The sequence below is a fragment of the Ciconia boyciana genome, chromosome 23 (assembly GCF_034638445.1).
Source record: "Ciconia boyciana chromosome 23, ASM3463844v1, whole genome shotgun sequence".
In the NCBI taxonomy this organism is placed as follows: domain Eukaryota; kingdom Metazoa; phylum Chordata; class Aves; order Ciconiiformes; family Ciconiidae; genus Ciconia; species Ciconia boyciana.
In genome coordinates this window covers 7,273,948-7,294,502 of record NC_132956.1, presented here as the reverse complement: position 1 = coordinate 7,294,502, position 20,555 = coordinate 7,273,948, and the positions used below count along the sequence as shown (strand labels likewise).

Here is a 20,555-nt window from a genome sequence, read left to right as displayed (position 1 = left end):
GCCTCGTACCCTAGTAAACACCTCACCTGTTATTCTAGATTTTAAATAGCCTCTCCTGACACGTCTCCCTCAGGATGAACTTCTCTGTCACTCTTTAGCCAATGAGAAGTATGTGAGGAACCAAAACGGTAACAGGACTTGCTTGGGAGAGTGCAACATTCACCAGGAAGCTCTCACTGATTTCGTACATGGATCTGTCTTGCCCCCTGCACCTCTGACACCGGCAGGGAGACGGGCACGTGGAGGGGGAGTTCCAGGCTACCAAACCTGGAGCTGTCAGTAGCTCCTCTCCCTTCCCCAACCAGCCCTGCTCTCCTGCAAAGGCCTCTGGCGGAATTCAGCTCCAGAAGTGACTAGTGCTGGAAAAAAATGTGTCTGGTGTGTGGTTCCGCTGAAGCTCAGCAGACTGAAGCACCAGGATTGGAACTGGGTCACAGCAGGGCATGACCCCATGACAATGGCCAGCAGACCCATCACTGCCTTTCCAGGACAAGATGTACTGAAGGGTTTGAAGAGGCAGTGGCATTTCCAGCTAGATAATTAACAATATAAATCTTCAAAATGGGCTGCATCTGTGCATAGCTGGAGATGAGAAAACTTACAGGCTACTGTTGAAGGTAAAACAAAGGGTCAAAATATTCTGCTTGGAAAGAAGCTAGTATTGATTCTCACAGACCAGTAGGAGCAAAGCTCTGCTCCACAAGTAATCTAGGAGAAAATGCTAAAATGCAGAATTTTCTACACCAGACAGCTCCCACCTGAGAATGTTAAGAATTGGCTAAAGATCCCTTTGGGTTGGTAGGTTTTTCTTTCTTTCTTGAGAAGTTCCAGAGGACTGTAACAAAGACAAGCCCCACACCACCAACCGGCCCTGAACAACCTGCCCAGCTCAGCACAGCCTTGCCCAGCAGCAGTTGTGGACCATGGGCTGGGAGACAGCGGTGTAGTGTTGTGCCACTCAAGGGGGTTTTATGGGAAGTGGATCTTGCCAAGAAAGCTTCATCTGAAGTTAATTTGACTAGCAGGTGGTATCGAGGTAAGTGTTGATGCAACACTGTTAGCTTTTGACTTGCAACCTGAATGGACTTCAGCTGGGCCAGGCTTACTTTCCTCTCCCCCCATCCTGCCAGGATCTTGCTCCTTACTTACTGTGTTACCATCTAAATTAGTATGTGCACACTTAATACAATGAAGCTGAAGCCCTACAAACATGTATGCATTTACATTGTATGCATAAACGTTGTATATGTGTATGCATAAACGTTGTAGCATGGCATGCTACAACCAGGTCAGGGAGGCAAGAGGCTTTGCTTCATACCTCCTCCACTGGAACCTCGTGCACACAGCAAACGTGTGGGCAGGAGCAGTGCTTCCCTCGGCTGGTCACGGGAGGCCGGAGAAGTGACCCATTGGGAGGCTCCGAAGTTCTGGAGGGGGTAAGTGAAACCGAACTCTCACTGCTCAGGTGTCTTTGAGGCTCTCAGGACACAGCGCACTGCCTGAGCAGGGATGGAGCCAGGGCTCCTGGGCATGTTCACTCTGGGTCATTTTTGTAAAAGTGGTGTTTGCAGTTACACAAGAAGAAAGGAAATCACAGAATCGAAGAATAATTGTGGTTGGGAGAAGCAATCTGGTGGTCTGTAATCCCACTTGGAGGAGATCCAGTTTGGATCGGGTTTCTTGGGACCTTGTTCCATTGAGTCCAGAGTATCTCCAAGCACAGGGATCCTGTGACTTCTCTGAGCCCCTGAGTTGCTCTGGCTGCAGAGCAGATCAGAATGCCTGTCACCAGCCGCTGTTGAGCACCGTCTGTTTCTGCAGGAAACTCCTCCTGCAGTGTGGTAGCAGGGAACTGCTGAACTGCAGGAAACCCTCTCTCTGGTGCCACAGGCACCAAACCCAGTGGAAGGAGGACACACCTCGGGAGGATGCAGAAACTTGACAGCACAACCTCCTCTACAGATAAACCTGCTGTCTGCACCTGGCATTTCACAGCGGCAGAGGAAAGCTGAACAAAGTTGCTCCGGGTGGGAATTGGAGAGGGCAGAACTGAGGACGTGTAGAAACATCCTCTTTGCTCCCTGCAGCGGTCCAACAGAGCCCAGCCAAGCCCCCTCTGTCACCGCTCTTTAGGGGAAGTCACTGTACCATAGCGAGGACAGGACCATGTCTCAGCCCTTTCGGCTCACCGGAGTTGTTGCCGAGTCGCACGGCTGCGCCAGTCATCGCTGCGGGTGCAGAGTCCCCACCTCAGTGCAGTTCCTCAGTGAACGGAGACACCCCGGCCCCTGCTCAGCCACCAGCCAAATTTTTTGCCTCTTTCAGGCAAATCAAGACCTTTCTGCGGTTGGTTTGTGTGACTGGCTTTTGAGCAGCGGGTGCCCCAGGGCTGCTTGCGGTGGGCGTTGCTGAGCTTCACACCACCGTTATTGCATCCGCTCCCCTCTCGGCTCCACAAGCCCCAGCACGCACCCAGAGATGGCTCAGGAGCTCTGATGCCCCATACACTGCTTCCACCTTACAAACACCAACCTGCTTCACAGGACTGCGGGGTTTGTGTCTACCAGCCACACTCACCTTGCAGCTCGTGGCAGGGAGCAGAGCTGAGGCTGACGATGCAGCATTCAAGACTGTGATTGCCGAGGCTGGAGCCTGAGGTGAGCAGCTGGATTGCTGATGAAATCCTGTATCTTTATTTAGTGCCTTGAACATCAGTTCCCATTTCTGGCTTCTCCTGAGAGTTTTCAGGAGCAGCCAGTTGGGGCACAGCGAGGTACCAGGAGAATGGTGTATATTTACAGTAAATGGTCTGGAAAAAGCAAGAATCAGGGCTCTTCTGGGATCTGTTTTACCCCCTAAAGAAGCAGTGGCTACACTCAATAGGCCTGTTTCAATCTTTCCAACAGTGCTAACGGTGGGCTGCTAGCAGCAGGTCAGCATAAAGCCACAGTGCCTCAAAGTTGCTCAGTGAAGAGCAAGCCCAAGAGTCACTTGGGCCCCAGGGCCTCATCTCCAGCACTGCTGCCAGTAAGCACTGACACAGCCTCCTGCTTTTCCCAGGCTCTTCAGGGTCTGGCTGAACTCTGGCTTCCCCTCCTGGAAAGCATTTTGTTCTGAATGTCAGCACCTTGCCCCCTTCAGTGCACTCTTGCCCTCCCCTTCCCCATTTCTGAGGGGGTTCTCTCTGTACCAAGCAGCTAAGTGAGCTGCTGTGTGTGGCAGGAAAAGAGCATAGCGCAGGCTCTCAGAAACGCTGATGCAATCGCTACATGCAAAATACGTGCAGCAGCTTCGCAGGGAGACAATTTCCCTTTGTCCAGCATCAGCTTTCTCTGACGGCTGTAACAGAAGTCAGGCGTCTCCAGGTTCCCACGCCGGGAAGCGGCTGTCCCCGACGGGCCCAGCTGGCGGGCAAACGGCCTTGTGCTGCCGCTGCTCGCTGCCAGCTTGCGACCAGCCCGGCCTGACAGAGGGATCCTCGGCGCCGTACCGCTGCTCAGCCCGCGCTGCCCGCCCCTCCGCAGAGCGGGGACGGGAAGCTTTGTCAGGCCCCCTCGCTTCACCCGTGCCTTAGCACAGGGGCCCCCACGGCGGCTGGCGGGGGGCTGGCGGCGAGCCCGAGCCGCGGGGCACCCCCACAGCCACGGGAGTCGCCTCAGACACCACGGGCCTGGCAAGAGCTCCGGGGCCATTTAAACCTCACTGCTTCACAGCGCGGAAGCTGCTCCTGGGCTGTCGGCGCCCCCAGCCCGGCGGCACCGAGGTGCGGGCGGGGGCCGCCGAGCCGCGGCCCGGAGCGAGGCCCTGAGGAGAACCGGAGCCACCCCTCAGCTCCGCGCATGCGCACGGCGCGGCCTGACGTCACCGCCACGACCCCGCCCCTCGGACGGCGGCGGCATCCAGCGCGGCTGCGCGGCCATGGCGTCGGGCTGCGCCGAGATGGAGCCGGCGGCGGCGCTTCCTCCTTCTCCCCCTCCCGCCGCCGCACCGGGCTCGGCCGAGCTGGTGTGCGCGCAGGGCCGGAACCTGAAGGCGGTGCTGTGCCAGCGCTGCGGGTCCCGGGTGCTGCTGCCCGGCGCCGCCACCTTCGCCCGCCGTGAGGTACCGGGATGCGGGAGGAGGGAGGGAGCTGGGGGAGGCGGCGGCGGCGGCGGCGGGAGGGACAGGCGCCCCCTGCTGGCGGGGCGGTGACGCTGTGTTTCCCGCAGCTCCTCCTGCCCACCATGAGGAAGAAGGCGGCGGCGGCGGCGGGCGGCGGCGGGGACGTGGTGCGGGAGCACTGGCTGGTGCGCGACATGTTCTCCTTCGAGAACGTGGGCTTCACCCGCGACGTGGGCAACGTCAAGTTCCTGGTCTGCGCTGACTGCGAGGCGGGGCCCATCGGCTGGCACTGCCTCGACGACAAGGACAGCTTCTATGTGGCGCTGGAGCGCGTGGCCCACGAGTGACACCGGCGCTGCTGCCTGGGCTGGGGACGGGGGCGATGGTTCCGGGTACGTGCTTGGGGAGTTGGGCTTGCCCACCGGGAACTCCGCCTGCCCTGCAGTCTGGCTGCCGTGCTGTCTGACAGCGACAGACCGAGCCAAGACCCAGTGGACTGACCGCAGCTTCGCCACGCCACACCTGACTGACCACAGCCTGGCTACCCCACACCTTGACTGACCTACAGCCCAGCTGGTCACCCCACAGCCCAGATCCACGGACCGACCAGCACCGAGAGGCGTGGCACTGGCACAGCCAGCTCCTCACCTGAGCCCACACGGGAAGGACGTTGTTGGCAGGAGGGTCCCCTGTGACTGCAGGGACAGCTCACTGTGACAGTTTTGCCAAATAGCTTGATCTGCCACTATTGCTAGAAGCAGCCCCAGGTCTTCCTGGCTGCTCTCTGTCACTTCTTCCTTGTGTGGCTGCTATTTTTCAAACATGCTAAGATGTCTCTTTCAGGCTGATTGGTTTGTGATGCAGCCATGTAAATGTGGGTGCTGGCACAAGGACAAAGGGAGGACAGGACTGCTGCATTGAATCATCGTGGTAGCTTAAATTGTCTGAACTACAGCCAAAACAGTTATAGGGTTTAAGGCTGTATCTTCTGTTCATTTTCAGAAGAAATGTTCCCTGCCCCAAACCCTAACATTTAGGTTCTCTAAAACCTCATCCTACTTGACAACTGTAACCTGTAAGAGTATTTGGCCCCTAAAGTGTGTGTAAGGCATTTTAACTAATGTTGTGTGCAGTTTTATTAACTGAGTACTTGGAAATAAAATAAGATACAGATAGAGTTTGCAGACAGCATAGGCTGATAGAATGGCAAATAAAGAAAATTTGCAAGATCATAGTATTTCCAGGCAGCAAGAATGAAGAGATTCCAACCTGAAAAGGATTTGAATCATTGGACAAGCAGTGTCCAGTGACTACGTGTCTCAGTGCTGAAGAATGTCAAAACAGCCGTGTGTGTATTAAACAGAGAAGTCAAGAAGGAATTTCTCTTCTGTAAAAGCAGTTGGTAGGAGCAATGCTGGGATATTGTGTCCAGTTTTGGTCTCTGCCTTTTAAAAGATGGGCACAAAGCTGACTGAAAATTGAAGGAGGCTGTAGCAGCCATGGTTCTCACTGTATTTATCTTTTGGTAATACAGCAGCTTTACAGTGATCGTCTTGGGTCCCAGAAGACATGCCTTACTGCAGGAGGGCTATCGGTATGCTATGCTAATAAACAGGTTTGGTACCAATGCAGCTGTAAAGGCACAACTGTCATTGCGCTGGGATGATGAAGTCGTATTTGCTGACAAAATAAAAATCAGTTGTACTTAAAGATTAGCAATGTTGCTGCCACAAGGCTGTGGGGGAGACTTTTTCCTCACTCCTCTACTAAAATGATTTTGCTGGCAGGAGTCTGTAAGGCAGGCACAGCCTCAGGCAGGTTTTCCAGAAAGGCATCCTAACAGTGGGTGAGGGAGGAACAAGTTATTTCTCCTTCCAGTGCTTGAGCACCTATGCTTTTAGGATTTGGAGACTCTGCCTTTACTGTAGAAGTAGAACAACCAAGATGTTGGCTGTTCTGGGGCTGCTCTATTAGAAACCTTTGCTGTGGGCAGTCAAGACTTATTAATGGGAGGGAGAGAAGCATAACTCCGTAGTCTGGTGATTGAGGCTCTCACTTGGGTAGGAGGTGAGTCTTGTGCTATGTCCTTGCTAAATGTGTCAGATGCACATTTGACATGAAAAGGCCTTTCCTCCTGCCCTTCTTGTTTAGCCCTAAGCCTGGTAACTGCGCAGGTTCATCAAGGAAGTGTACCTAGAGGGCAGGAGAGCTTCATTTGGGTTCTGCACAGGCACAAAGAAATAGTGGGATCATGTCACTTTAATTTCACACTTTCACTTAGATTGTTGTCTATTAGGGAATGTGTTTTGACCTGTAATACCTAGATTATAGTCAGTGTTACTAAAATATAAAATGTGCTGTGCAATAGTTTCATTTTGAAGACACCACTGTGCAGAACAGGCTTGTGGATACCGGCTTGATTAATGCTGAGTAAATGACACTTCTCAAAAAAATTGTACATGTGGATTCCTGATATTGGGGAGTAGCCGGTGGATGGCACTGGGACAGAGCTGAGGTGGTGGCAGCAGCTTTTCCCAGTCAGTAGCACGCTTCCTGGAGAGATGGGAGACCTCGGGTCAAAGGCCTTCTTCACATCAGCACTGCTGCGATTTGAATCCGCTTCAGTGTGGCATTGCTCAGTGACAGTGAGTAAGGAAAACTCCTGCCCTTCAGTGTGAGAGGAGAGATGTGCTGAATGGATACATCCTCCACGGGATCCAGGTTTGGTTCCTGCTGCCTTAAATATGAAGTAGGATCACACAGATTGTGGAAGTGCTAAGAAGAAATATACAGTCCGTTAGGAATTCATGGGAGGAAACTTTTGTACCACGAGATCTTGGGATCTTTCAAGCTCAGGTAAGATCTTGGCTTCCTGCAGCTTGGGGAAATCGTGAGAGACACCCTTGAAGTCCAAGCAGCACAGGCAGGGACGTGGTGCCGGTGAAGGTGCAGCTATGCAGTACAGCTCTGCAGTTTGACTGCTGATGCTCGGGGGCCCATCACCTGGGCTAATTCACATCCCGAGAGCTGAAGTGAGAATTATGAGGGGAAATAAAAATGGTGAGGAGGGAAAAGGCAGCATCACTTTTGTGGAATTTGAGCCCAGGGCAGTTCCACTGTGATGTTAACTGAAATTTAGAGGAAGAACATCTGCAGTCAGCAAACCTCGCCTTAGGGGGAAGGTCTGCTGTGTTTATGCAACAGACAGTGACATCAGATTTGGGAGTATCTAATGAAGCGCTGAACAGTTTTTGTGTTAATGACAGCTAATAAAAATTTGGATAGTCTCACAAATAAACATGATCTTTTCACTGCTTTTTATCTAGCATGTTGAAAAACTGTTTTCCAGTTGCCTACAGGAACTTCTAGGAAAAGAAGGATAGGCAAGAGCCAACCTTCAGGTGCAGGAAGCACTCGCACAAGACCTGTTAACGCTCATCTTGCAGCTTATCTTTCTTTATCATCAACAACAAGACAGAGCAGAAACCCTTATTTCCACATGCAGGTTGCTTTTAAATTAATTTGAAAATTGATTCTTCTACATAAATAGCTGCGTAGACTTTACTCATAAGACCCATTCTGCATTAAGCTGTAGCACTGCCAAGAGAGGGAGTACTAACAAACCTGCTCCCTTGCGCTGGCTGATTCCAGCAGCGAGGTGGGTGAGGACCATGCACAGCAGGACACAAAACCTCCGGCACTTGGGGCCTTGCCTCAGTGCTGCTTTTGGGTGGCAGCAAATAATAACAAGTTTGTCTAATTGCTTCCCAGTCTGAATTTAAGGCATGCCTCTTTGTATTGGTTAGGTGCTTATATACCATATATAAAAATGTATTTAGGATGGGTAAAAACAAATCTTGCTCCACTCTGACTCAGGTGTTGAGACTGGTTCAGAGCCCCAAAACCATGGTCGGGGCTTAGGCTGACATTGATGCCTTGTGTAACTTCACCTCTCTGCTCCCTTTCCCACCCAAACCTCTCCCTCAAGCCAGCTGCTGAACTCTTTGCTGAGACCGTTCAATTTGCTAACTTAGTGTAAAGCTGCTGTTCTTGGGCTGCTGGGTTGATGAAGCATGGGAGTCTGAGCTCTGCAGCCTGCATGAGGTAATCGGGAGGCAATGGCAAGGTGCAGGTCTTCCCGTTTTTGGCAGCAGGAGGCTGTGAGATCAGCTGAGCTGTCTTGGGTAACTGCCACAAGTCATCCCTTGCCAAGAGGTCACATTCACACCCTCCCCTAAATTAAGTACATTTCACTGAAATAGGTAAGTGGTGCTTGGAGCAGGGACTGGAATTCAAGGCTTCCTCTCTCCCCAGCTCCACAAGTCAGCAAAAAGGTCTTGGTTTCTGGGCCTGACAACACCCAAGGTCTCTCTGTGATTGCTCAGCTCTTAACAGAAATGTTTGGCAGAGTGGTTATGACGATATGGACTTTGAAATAATAACTTGGAGGACTTTGCTGTTTGCCTCCCTGTGGTGTTCTAGAGCTCTGCCATTCAGCTAGTTGTCACGCAGGCAGCCAGGAGGGCTTAAGGTAGGATCTTTGCGGTAGCTGCAGCTCAGTGTGTCTGCGGCACCTGCTGCCACCACGTATGGAGACGAGGAGCTCAGCAGAGTTCAGAAAAGAGCTGTGGATTGATAAAAACAAGGCCAGTTTTGCTAGGAGAGCTATTGTGACATTACATCTACATATCTTGCCTTGCTTATTTCCCTAAACCACCAGCACTACAGAGCAGAACTGTTACACTGTGTGAACAGATACTGCCGTACCAGCACGGGCAGTTTCTACAATGCGTGGTGTTAGGCAGAAGAGGGATATCTGAAATGTGTTATGAATATTCTCTGAAGGTCATTTTACGTGCCTGACATTACACTCCTGGCAGGAACAAGAAAAGTAGGAGGAAAGGAAACAATAGAGAGGAAATAGCTTCGGGGTCCTTCCACAAATAGTGCAGGGAAATGCTTCCCTGCCTCCCACAAAGCCAGGTTAATAAAGGCCAAACCCTAGAATCAAAGGAACACTAAACCACCAAGTATTTTGCAGCAGCTGGGGGACACAGAAAGAAACCACAGCAGATGAGTGGAACTTGCCATAAAAGTGCAAAGAGAAAATGAGGGCTTTGATAAAAGCCAGCTTTATGCTCCTTTTAACCAATAATTTCGTTACGCATTTCAGCATAAATACTTTTGTGCTGAGTTGCGAGTCAGTCAGGTTCTTAAAGCGCAGCTTCCTTACAAGTTCAGCTGGACCTTTTTGTGTCAGTGAGGGTAGAGGGGAGGGAGATGGTAGCCTAGCAATCCAGATGAGAGTTACTGAACTGTGGGGCTGCACCCTCCAGACGAGTGAAACTGTGCTGGTTTTGGCTAGGATAGAGTTTATTTTCTTTGTAGTACCTAGTATGGGGCTGTGTTTTGGATTTGTGCTGAAAACAGTGTTGATAATACAGGGAAGTGTGGCTATCTTCACAGGAGTGTGCTTCAGAGGAAGCGCACAGCAATCTGAAATTATCTGACCATGCACAGCGTAAAAATCAACTGCTTTGCTCCCTAAATGCAATCATTGAGGAAGAGTGAGCAGGTTCCTGGGTCACTGAGATAACACTTCCATCTCCTGAGAGGGGGAAGCAGGCTCTGGAAAAATTGTTTCTTGCATCTTTCCTAAAACTTAACCCAGAATGGCACAGTCCAGCCTAGTGGTTGCTGCAGTTCAGCTTTTGAAGTACTGCGTGTCTGAATCTGAGAGAGCTACGCAGGTGGTAACAGCTCGTGGCAGAGGATGTGTCCCTTGATCATCACATGGTCACTTCCTAGGGGCTTCAGTTTTGTCTTTGGTTAAAATATGAACTGTTCAGGTACAGCTTCTGCATGGAGAAATACACTGTTACCCTTCCCTCCTTGGCACAATTATATCAGGTGTGCAGGCAGGGAGTGGAGGGGAACAGCCCAAGGCAGGCTGTGAGCTCATAAATGCAGTTGGGCCTGAAAGTGGGGCATGTTCTGACCAAAGCAGCCGCCGTTCAGCCGCCAGAGGAGGCCAAAGCAGTAAGAGCCAGGGCTGTGGTTTTTCCAGCAGCCTGCCGTCCTGGTGGGTGTTAGTCTGGCAGGACAGGTCAGAACTGCAGGCAAAGTCTGTCCTTGAAAAGTCTTTCGGGGCAATTAGTGGCATCGATAGGAGCCACTTGTCCCTGGGGCGAGAAGCTGCGCTAGGAGAGTTCCCTGCATGGATGTGTTTATCCACACTTCTCCTCACTGGGGAAGCAGCAGGGAGTTTGTGTATACTCAGCTGTGCTTCTGCTCCCCCTTTCATGTTCCTTATCTTCCGAGAGTCTCTGAATTCCCCCGGAGGAAGGGAGACAGTTGCTAGCCTTAATCGCTGTGCATGCAGAGGCAGAGTGCTCGTCTGAGTGCTGCCAGGAGTCTCCCTCTGCCATTGTTCAAACCCAGCTGGAAGAGATGCCCTGAGAGCAAGGGAAAATAAGCAAAGCCATGTCAGCACAGGTATCCTTCCCCTCCTCGAGCAGCTGGCTCTGCACGCTGCCTGGAACACTATTAACAGTGTGCTCTTTCCATGGCAAACATCCAGACCGCAGCTCATTGCAGAATCCCTGGTTAATTTGGAATCTCTAGCAATGGAGCATGAGGACGTGGCTCCAAGAACTTGCTGCCTTGTGCTTTCCCGGGGAGGGAACAGTCTGTGACTCCTGTTCTCTAGAACAGGCAGAAGGACTCAGTTCTCTGTCAAACTGTGGCAGGTCCAAGGGGCTAGCACCAAAAAGGGTAGGAGGAAAGAAATGCTGGGACTCAGCAAACACAGGACCCAACTCCTGAGGAGAAAAGATGCCTGGAGAAAGGCGCAGCTTCAGACTCTGGTGGGAGGAACCTCCCTTGATAAGGAATAACCAGGAGTGAGAGATGTAGCTGCGGGTGTCAGCAGCAATTTGGAGGCTCGGTGCCCTCGGCAGCTCGATCCCTGCTGCAGCCAGAGGTCCCCCTGTTTGGCTCTGGTGCCGATGCTCCACAAGGCCCCCATGATGCCAGCACCACTCAGGGGGATCTGGTTCCATCCCTTCCCTCCAGGGCCGTGCTGGGATTTGGGGATTTCTGTTGGAAACCCAGTATGCTGGCAACGTCTGTGTGCAGCTGGCCTGAGACCCAGTTCCTGATTTTGGGAGAGGTGAAGCCACAGTGCCCAGTGCTGCATGTACTCAGAGCAGCACAGCGTAAAGTGCAGCTTCTGACTACTGGGACCCTCTTGCTCTACTTCCTGGCATCCCCTGCCTTCCAGGCCAGATTTATGTGCTGCTGATCCACCTAAACTGGTGTTTAATTGGTGTTGACACAGACGTCAGTGAAGAGAGGTTGTTGCACGTGCAGCTGCACCCTAAGGCCAGTGCAGTGCTGAACTGGGTGCACTGGTTGCAGTGGGGGTCCTGCTGTGCACCCGCAAAGCCGTTTTGCCTCGTGTACGCACCCTCTGCAGGTTACTGTCCCACCTGGAGCTCTCTGGCCGACTCAGTACACACAGTGCATTTAGCTCTTCAGGGCTAATAGGAAAATGAATGCTCAGCTCTGTTCCGATGCTCCTCTGTAATCAGTTAGTGTCACCACGAGTTCCCTGGGGATCTCAAATCTGAGACAGTCCACGGAGGAGTTTATGTTCCTACCTGCTTTATTGCTCAACAATTCATTGGATTCTCTTTAGAACCACCCTGTATGCACTTAAGACAGCAAGAACCAACTCGGATCTGTGACACTTCACCCAGTCCATGCTGCCTGACCATCACAGATGGATACAGCCCTGCCAGTGGCGTCTCTGGACTATGGATGTGTCGTGGTTTAACCCCAGCCAGCAATTAAGCAGCACACAGCCACTTGCTCACTCCCCCCCAGTGGGATGAGGGGAGAATTGGAAGGGTAAAAGTGAGAAAAACCTGTGGGTTGAGATAAAGACAGTTTAATAATTAATTTTTTTTTTTTAATGTAAGGGAAAAAACAACAAAGAGAGAGGAAAATAAAAACCAAGAAAAACAAGCGATGCAAAAGAAAACACTTGCGCACCACCAACCGACCAGCGCCCAGCGAGTCCCTGAGCAAGGACAGTCCCCGCTATCCTCCACTCCCCAGCTTTATTTCTGAGCACGACGTCGTATGGTCTGGAATAGCCCTTTGGTCAGTTGGGGTCAGCTGTCCTGGCTGTGTCCCCTCCCAGCTTCTTGTGCCCCCCCAGCCCACCTGCTGGCAGGGTGGGGTGAGGAGCAGCAAAGGCCTTGACACTGTGCAAGCACTGCTCAGCGATAGCTAAACCCTCCCTGTGTTATCATCACTGTTTTCATCACAAATCCAAAACACAGCCCCGTAGAAGCTACTATGAAGAAATGTAACTCTATCCCAGCCAAAACCAGCACAGGATGTGAACTGTTTGCCACATTCACTGACTGCACCATCAGCTGGCTGGTTTCTTGGTAAAAAGGACCACACAGCAAAGAATCAGTACAGATAGGAATGTCCAAACACTGGAAATACGAATAAATTGATAGATGGTGCTACTGCTTGACCAGGGGAAGAAGGTTAACTTCACAGTGAGAGAGATCTGGTCTAATGGGTGATTTAGTTACCCACACAAAAAGAGGCCAATTATTATAGCAGGACAGGACAAGGTATATTTTTGGTATCTAAATCAAAAGTTAGTGGTGGAGACCACAACAAAATTTGTAGGCTAGGGTCAGTTTACTCCCAGGTAATGAACAGAACCTGAGCCAAGAAGTTTAACCAATACAGGCAATACAGTTACCAAAGTCTGACATAATTTGAGACGGAGAGGTACCAACCAGCAGAGCAATGCAAAACTCGCAATACAGAGATGGCACTGCAAATAGGTGAGTAATTCAGAAGGCCTTTTAATTGTAAAGTAAAGAAAAAATAGGTGGACTGGATGGAGAAGCTGTTTCAGCTTTGACAAATGTCAGATGGAGGTTTGTTACTGCAGACCAGCAGGGAAGAAGCACTGTGTGAAAGTCAGGACTGAAGTAGCATTTAAAACAAGCAGGGAATGGAAGCAGCCCCTGCAATGTGGACTTTTAGGGAACAAAAAAATAGGGCAGGTAGTCAAGTCCATGCTTGCAGGAGCAGGATTAAAACAGCTGGAAGAACAAATAATGTAAGATTTAAAAACAGGGGATGTACTTAAGGCCATTAAAAACAGGGTCTTATTTAAGGATTACCTACAAGAAACCATGCTAATAGCACATTAAGGTTACAAAGTCAAATGATCAAGGTAGAGAATGCTGATATTAAACTTGCTCGTGAAACGTTAATCTCCTGTGTACGTACTTCTGCTGCAGTTCTGCTGACTATCACGTAGGAAATCTCGCAAAACAAAAGGAGAGCCCAGCCCTTTGGGGTTCCAATCTGGCAACTCAAGCACATCCTTCCACTTACTTGGATGCTCCCTGCAGGGAGAGGACGAGGTATAAACAGGGTATAAGCATATAATTAGATATGCCTATTGCACATGTTCAGTGTTCAGGAGAGGAATGATTCCTTCCCTTGCATGAACTATTCTAGCTGTGTCTTCTGTGCTCATCATTCCCATATCTGAGGATTTCCAGCCCATCTGGAACAGGGAGCGTGTAGGTCAGAAATTAATTCAGCCCTGTCTAGCTGGATAGTTTTCAGCTCTTAATGAAAGATATTTCTTGCCACCCAGCAAACATTCCCAAACACTTCATGGAGAATTCATGTCCTCCCATGGCGGTTTGGCCTGACATCAGTGGATTAAGCATTTCCACCTGTTGTATATTCTCCCCAGGTTCTTCCTCCGTTTGCTGCATGCAGCACTTGAGATAAAATGTACAGATATGCGTGACGGGATAAACATCTCGCACTGCAATCAAAGCCCAGCAATATGAACTGGTTTGTCACAAGATTTGCAGCATCCCACTCAGACCTGTGCATCCCAGGTAGCCAGGTGCACCTCCACTTGCACAACCAGTTCCTTTGCAGGGCCCTACGTGCACCGCCCTGACGGCAGAGCAGGGTTTGCCTCCCTTTCCAGGCAGGGCTTGTTGATATGCAACTTGCCGAGGAAATGGAAATCTGCTGTTTACATACCTTCTGCTACAGGGTGACCCTTCTGTACCCAGGGAGAGGTCTGCAGAGACAGCTGCAATGGTTTCTGATTTTAAGCTGATCTAGTGAAACAGAGCGTTCCATTCTGGTTGCCTTCTATTGATTTGCATGATTCATTTAGTTCACATCAATACATTCAGGCAGAGGAGGACACAGTGCTGTCTGCTCATGCAGCTGTGGACTACTGACATGTGGCCCATAAGTGACATCCAGACCTGAATGGCCAGATGAGCTAGTTTAGGAAGTACACGACCACAGCCAGTGCTAAACCAACTAAAAATCTCATCACACAGCACAGGAAAGTACTGTTTTTCCTCATTCTTGCTAGCTAGGCTTTATACAACAGTTTTCCTTACCTGCCATTCCCTTCCCAGTCTACAGAGAAAAAAAAGGAAGAAAATCCCTGTTTCTCTTCCCCTTCCACCTCTCCAAAAGGCTAACGAAGGTGCTGCTTTACTTGATGTCAGGAACCTTGTCCCTCTCCAGCCTCTGCAGAGCTAAGAGTGTATTTTGCGACAGCCAAAGGTCGGGGCTGTGCAATAGGAGGCCCCATAAAACTCCCTAGCAGGCTGCCCTAGGCAGGGTGTAAGGCCTGTCTTCTGGAGGAGAAGGATTAGACCAGATCATGTGATCCCAAGTGAACTGCACCCAGTATTGCAAAGGAAGATTAAAACAAAACCAAAATACATGAAGATCCCTGTCAAGACAATTTGGAAGGAATTCCTTGTCAACACTAAATAACACCTGTTCCTGTAACAATACAGGACCCCAAATCCAGGAGCAGACTCTGGATCCAGGGACTTTCATGGACCCTGGCAAGGCATTCAGCTACCTGGGACGAATGGAGCAGGATAAAACAGACAAGCAAAAACCTGTAGCCAGATGATAGTTCGGGATGAGAAAATACAGGCTAGTGGTTCAGGAATTCTCTGAGATGGGAATCTCTGAAGGTGGGGAGAATATCCTGGGGTAGTGATGCTGTTGCCCTGGCCCTCTTCTATACGCTTCCCACATTTGCTATGGGCCACCACAAGAGAAATAACACTGAGCTCAGCAGGCGTACATCTGATGCAGTGTGACTCTTCTTTCATTTATATCCTTAGCAATTTCCTCATGTGTATTATATGGATTAAATTTTATATGGATTAAATATGATATGGATTAAAAATTATATATCTAAAACCAACCTCTTGTTCTCTGCCACACCACCAAAACAGCCAGGAGGCATTAACAATGCAAAGAGGGACCCCACACCAGCACAACGGCGCAAACATTCAGCCCAGCACTAAATGCTCCTGTGTCAGCCCGTGACAAATGCACGCAGGATGAGCATGGACATGGGCCCTCGCTTGCAACAACCCCCTTGTTGTGCGCACATCAAGGCAATCAATCCCTGCTTTGGAAGGCACCACCCTGTCCCACCCTCAGCGGAGAGCCCTGCAGCCTGCTGACAAATCAATAAGCTCCCGGCTGGCCCCGCGCCGGGATGGGAAGGGAAGGGGCCGTGTTTGTGAATGATTAACTACATTACACCTTCGCTCCCTCTGAATCTCAGTCCTGTCCCCAACCCCAACCATGTGTTTTCCTGGTGCTGTTTAATCTGACCTGACCAAGAGAAAACCTGGGTGCTCATTTTGGGAAAAGCGATGAGGAAAGACTGGGAGCAAAGAATGAAAGTACATGGGGTGATACTACTGTCTGGGAGCTAAAAAAAGATTATTTTAGATGGCAAAAGACACAGGGAGTCATGAGCAGGTGGCCATAAAGGCTGCAGCCGGCCACAGCCGTGTCCTGCTGCAGTGGGAGAGAGGTGAGAGGAGTGACCGGATCCGTCCCTGCTCGCCTGGGTTAAGTGATTCACCATATCAGGAGGTGAAATCCATGTTAAGGAACTGGCTGCTACAACATGCTGCTTCCTGCTGTAAACTGCTGCGAGCATGCCACGTCCCTTCACCAGCTCCCAGTCAACGTCCAGGGTCAGCTCCAGATCTTGCATCTAGAATTTAAAATAATTAATAAAATCAGTTATATTAGAGATGGGAAGAGTCATTCAGAGACACAGAATAAAACCTGTCCCTGAGGAGCAAGGCCCTCACGCTGATTAGGTGCCCTCCCGACCCTGGCCTGAAATGGGCTGAAACATCTCCCAGTGCAAGGCTGGCGGCCACAGGGCACGACTTAAACTAGAGCAGGAAAAACTGCACTGCCCCGGGACATGCAGAGTGCCCATCTAGTCTCACCCAGTGTCTGCCCTGTTGCTATGTAGGAATTTTCCAAACGGGCACCTTGGATGTGGTTTTCTGGGCTTCACAAAGGAGCCATTTGGGAGGGAGAGTCTCTCTTCCATGAAGCAGTCAGAGGGACTGGACACTTCTGGAAGGAGCCAGATATAAAGCTAGGGTGAAGTACACAGGACTGAGGGTGGATATTTCAAATTGAATGAATTTGTGGTCAGAGAGGAGGAGGTGAACCTGAGTACTCAAAAAATGAAGTATTGGTAAAGCATTGTCCCCATAGCAATGAAATCTGAGTATTTTATGCTAGCTATACACATGCAGTCATCAATTCTCACACCCAGACAAGTTTTCTGTGACCTGAGAATGCAGAGGAGTCAAGACCTCCCTGAAATCTATGCAGCACATTGCTGTTGTCAATCCGAGTGCTGGAAAGTAGCGCATGGAAATCCCAGGTCATCTCAATCCCAGCACAGACAGGTAGTTAGCAGAAAGGTACGGGGTTAAGGCTATCGCATTTTTAGGAATTCACGGATAGAAGTGCATGTGCACGCATTATTTGTCCAACATTTCTGAGAAAGAACAGAAAGCAAGAGCTGCATAGTTGTACATTCAAAGAAGGTTCATCCAAAACCCTCGAGAATCCCCCGACCCACTGTGCAGCTACAGAAACTTTATCACAAATACACAGCAAGTCCAGCACTTTCTGAAAGTATCCTATTCGCTGAATACATGGTACGCAGCCTGTGCTCCGTGGGCCTTGATAGCATTACCAGACACAGAGAAATCCTGGACAAACATAAAAAATTCTCATACTGCATGCAGAAATGAGAATGCATTCCTTCCAGCAGGAAAAGAGAATGTGTTCAAGAAAACCTGGATATGTGATAGCCCCTTGGACTTGACATTATTGTTTAGTCAGATTAAATCAAATGCATTTCAGTCTGCAATAAACATTTTTCTGGGTATCCAGCAACCCTAGCTTCTGTAAGACTGGGTTATTTCTTGTCAGTGCATCAACTATGGAAAGGCACACCGAGGCGAACGCAGCTTGAAGTGCCAACGGCGTGGTCCTGCTGCCTTGACGCCCCCTTCTATGCCAGATGAGAAGCACACTGAAGCCCAGGGAATGAAGCTTTATTGCAGCTGATGCAGTACAACAGAACAGATTTCAGCCACCCAAGTGGCTGTATGAAATCTGACAAAGAGCATCAAAATCTGATTTTCTCACCAAAGTCTGACAAATACTGCATGCCGATGGAGCAGTCCTGGTAAATCCCAATTAGTGGGGATAACACCGCATTTCAGAGCTGAGGTATATGTCAAAAATCCATTTCCCAATAGCTGTTAAGACAAATCAGACCAGGTAATTAATACAGTAGTTAAGTATGTGAAAACTTCAGTTTAAGCTGGACCAGGACATACTTTAACACCCCAGCATGGCCTGAATCTCTGATTTTATTTGTCAGCTAAGCTGAAAAGAGTACTCACTGCACTCACAAAATGATACCATCTTAATTTTCTGCTTTTGCAAGGTGTCTGACCCTCCTAGTTTGATGGTTCTGTAACACTTCTAAAGGAGAATAAAGTACTACCGTGTGATTCTGTACCATTGACAATTCAGGGTCTGACCCAGGGCTAAACTGCATTGGCAGAGTTGAAAGGATGGTTAGAGCACTGTGAGTGTTATTTCAGGGCAGAGCATTTTAAAAGCATGAATCAAATCTTTCAAGCTCCTAAGAGTCCATCTCAATAAAACAAACAAGTCCGCCTAAGGCAGTGGCTTAGAAATCATGAGATTTAAAAAAAAAAATCACTGTGGGCACTTATTTTCCATACATTTTAGAGCTTAGGTCAAACTTTGCTCACAGGTTGAAAATTTCCTTAGTAATTTGGAAGAGCAGAACCAAATATATCTTTTTGAATGAACGCATGAAATTCTCACAGATTCACTTGATGCCTAAAACGGGAGGCTTTAAGGAGTAGCAAAAAAAAGAGAACACTGAAATATTTGTAATACATTCACAACATGTGGAAGAATTAAATCCAATTTGGCCTATTTTCTCTTTTATGCTGCAGGAAAAGGATTCCCAAAGCTGGGTTTGCAAAGCCTGGATCAGTCATGTGGTGCTGATACTTTTGTCTCCAACTGAGAAAAGCACAACAGATGATAAGAGGAGAAAAAAAAGAACATTTAACTACCTTTTTTTTCCTCCAAAAAGAACAAAAGCAACTGAAGTATTGTAGCTATTTTCCTCTTTCATTTTCCATTAGCAATTGCTATGATGGCTTATGATCACTTCAGGTGTGATCCCTCCCATCTGAGTATGAACACCTACAACTGCAGATTTCAGTTCTGCCTGTCTCAGGCAACTAGAACTGTCCTGGTCTTCTTTACTAAACAGCTTCACTAAAGAGACTGTCTAAGCTAAAGGCACTTTGCAGCCAAGGTCATACCCCAGCGAAGTTAGGCTAAGCAATTAGCATCAAACAAAGGAGGTGTAAAAACAGAAAGACAAGTTCTTTCAGGTCTCAGAGCTGACTGGAGCGTATTACCAGAGGTTGGCTGGAACGGAGATGGAGGTTACTAGAAGTTTAATGTTGATTGGATTTTTCAAATATGTACCAGCTTGATAGCACTAAGCAAATAGTTTGTGCTTGTTGAGGATTAGATTACATAAAAGCAGAGAAGACTTATTTTTAGAAAACTAATTGCAAAGCTGTATGTACTCCCCTGATGTCAACTGGCCTAGCCACCCAGCTCATGGTTCAAAAAAAGGTTTCTGTTTCACACTCACAGTATGCTTATTGAACAGGAGCGGGAGGAACTAGGTCCTTCTGAAGCTTGCTTCTTGATACAAGTACTTGTATGTGTGATCACTCCCAACCATCCCTCAAGCCCTAGTCAGCCTCCCTCTGGTGTGGAGACAGCCAAATTCTCTAAATACAGCCAGCTTAGGACTGTCTTACACCTTATCTGTTTTTCAGCCACGCATTACTTTTGGCATCATTCTTTGGAAAAACAAGTATATCAATATTGTGGTTTTTTTCCCCTTCCTTCGTCTCTGTCCTTATCTCTCGATCCTCTGATCCTTGCTTTCTGAAGGACTTTTGCCTTTCTTTTCTTTCAGTAATTCTGAGTGTGCACCCACACAGGTTTAATTTCCACACCCTGTGCTGAAATGATCACAATGAAATTGATAATAGCAATAGTAGCATCCTTAGCAGGCTTTAGTTACCATGCCCTTGAGATCAGGAGCGAGGGGGTTCATCACTTCCCATCACTTGTTCCAGCTGACTGTAGACCCAGCCTGACACGACTCCACCACACTCCCTTCAAAAGCATCACTTTTGTTTGGGTTGATCACAGGAATGGAGGTTTACACAGGAAGAGGAAAACATGATCTAGTCTGTTATTGTTTAAAATGTTTCACATACCTATCCAGCCAGCAAAGACTTAGCTCTGCAGGGGGAGAAGCAATTTCCTGAAACTGATGCCTGTGCTTCCCTTGAAAGGATGGTGCTCCAGTTAACAAACTTGACACGCATACACTACCAGCAGCTGCTTTCCACCCAAGAAGCAAGTTTGGCAATCTCATGAATATTTCTGTTAATATAACCCTCAGGACACACCACAGGGTTTTTACACTTCCCATCTAAACACCCAACTTAAACTGGGGCATTTAAACACCAAAGTTACTGATTTCAGGAGGATCTACATGGCTTTCCAGGTCTGGTCCTTTGGCTTTAAATCCTTTCCATTGTGTGACTCTTTATTCCAGTAATAGTTGGTACAAGCACTGCTTTGCTTGATGACGGTGCAATGGAGCTGTCTCTTCCCTCCTTGGAGGGAAAATATAAAGATTTGCTCACATCTCACTCTTCCACCCTTAGAGATGAGCACTCCCACAGAGCCTGCCTGTGGGACCAGGGGTCTTTGGGTGCCCATGCTGTGATCCTGTGATCCAGGCCTCACACGGCCTGGCCGTTTCGCTGGCTGCTTTAACTGGGCTCTGTGCACCGCCAGGCCCGGGAGCCCCTCGGGCAGAGGGCTGAGAGCAGCCCCCCAGTGCAGTCTGGCCCCGGCCAGGGCTC

General features: G+C 49.2%; 1 protein-coding gene across 1 annotated transcript; it reads left to right on the top strand.

The window, feature by feature from the left end:
• The first annotated feature begins 3,876 nt into the window (after positions 1-3,876).
• Positions 3,877-5,333, top strand: RABIF (RAB interacting factor). The gene is made up of 2 exons (XM_072844777.1): positions 3,877-4,101; positions 4,209-5,333. Exons 1-2 carry the CDS (start codon positions 3,919-3,921, stop codon positions 4,446-4,448), a joined length of 423 nt encoding a protein of 140 aa, XP_072700878.1. The 5' UTR covers positions 3,877-3,918; the 3' UTR covers positions 4,449-5,333.
• The last annotated feature ends 15,222 nt before the right edge of the window (positions 5,334-20,555 follow it).

Coding starts and splice junctions, on each gene's coding strand:
- RABIF (XM_072844777.1), top strand. CDS start 3,919: ATGGCGTCGGGCTGCGCCGAGATGGAGCCGGCGGCGGCGCTTCCTCCT. Junction 4,102..4,208: donor CCACCTTCGCCCGCCGTGAG/GTACCGGGATGC, acceptor TGTTTCCCGCAG/CTCCTCCTGCCCACCATGAG.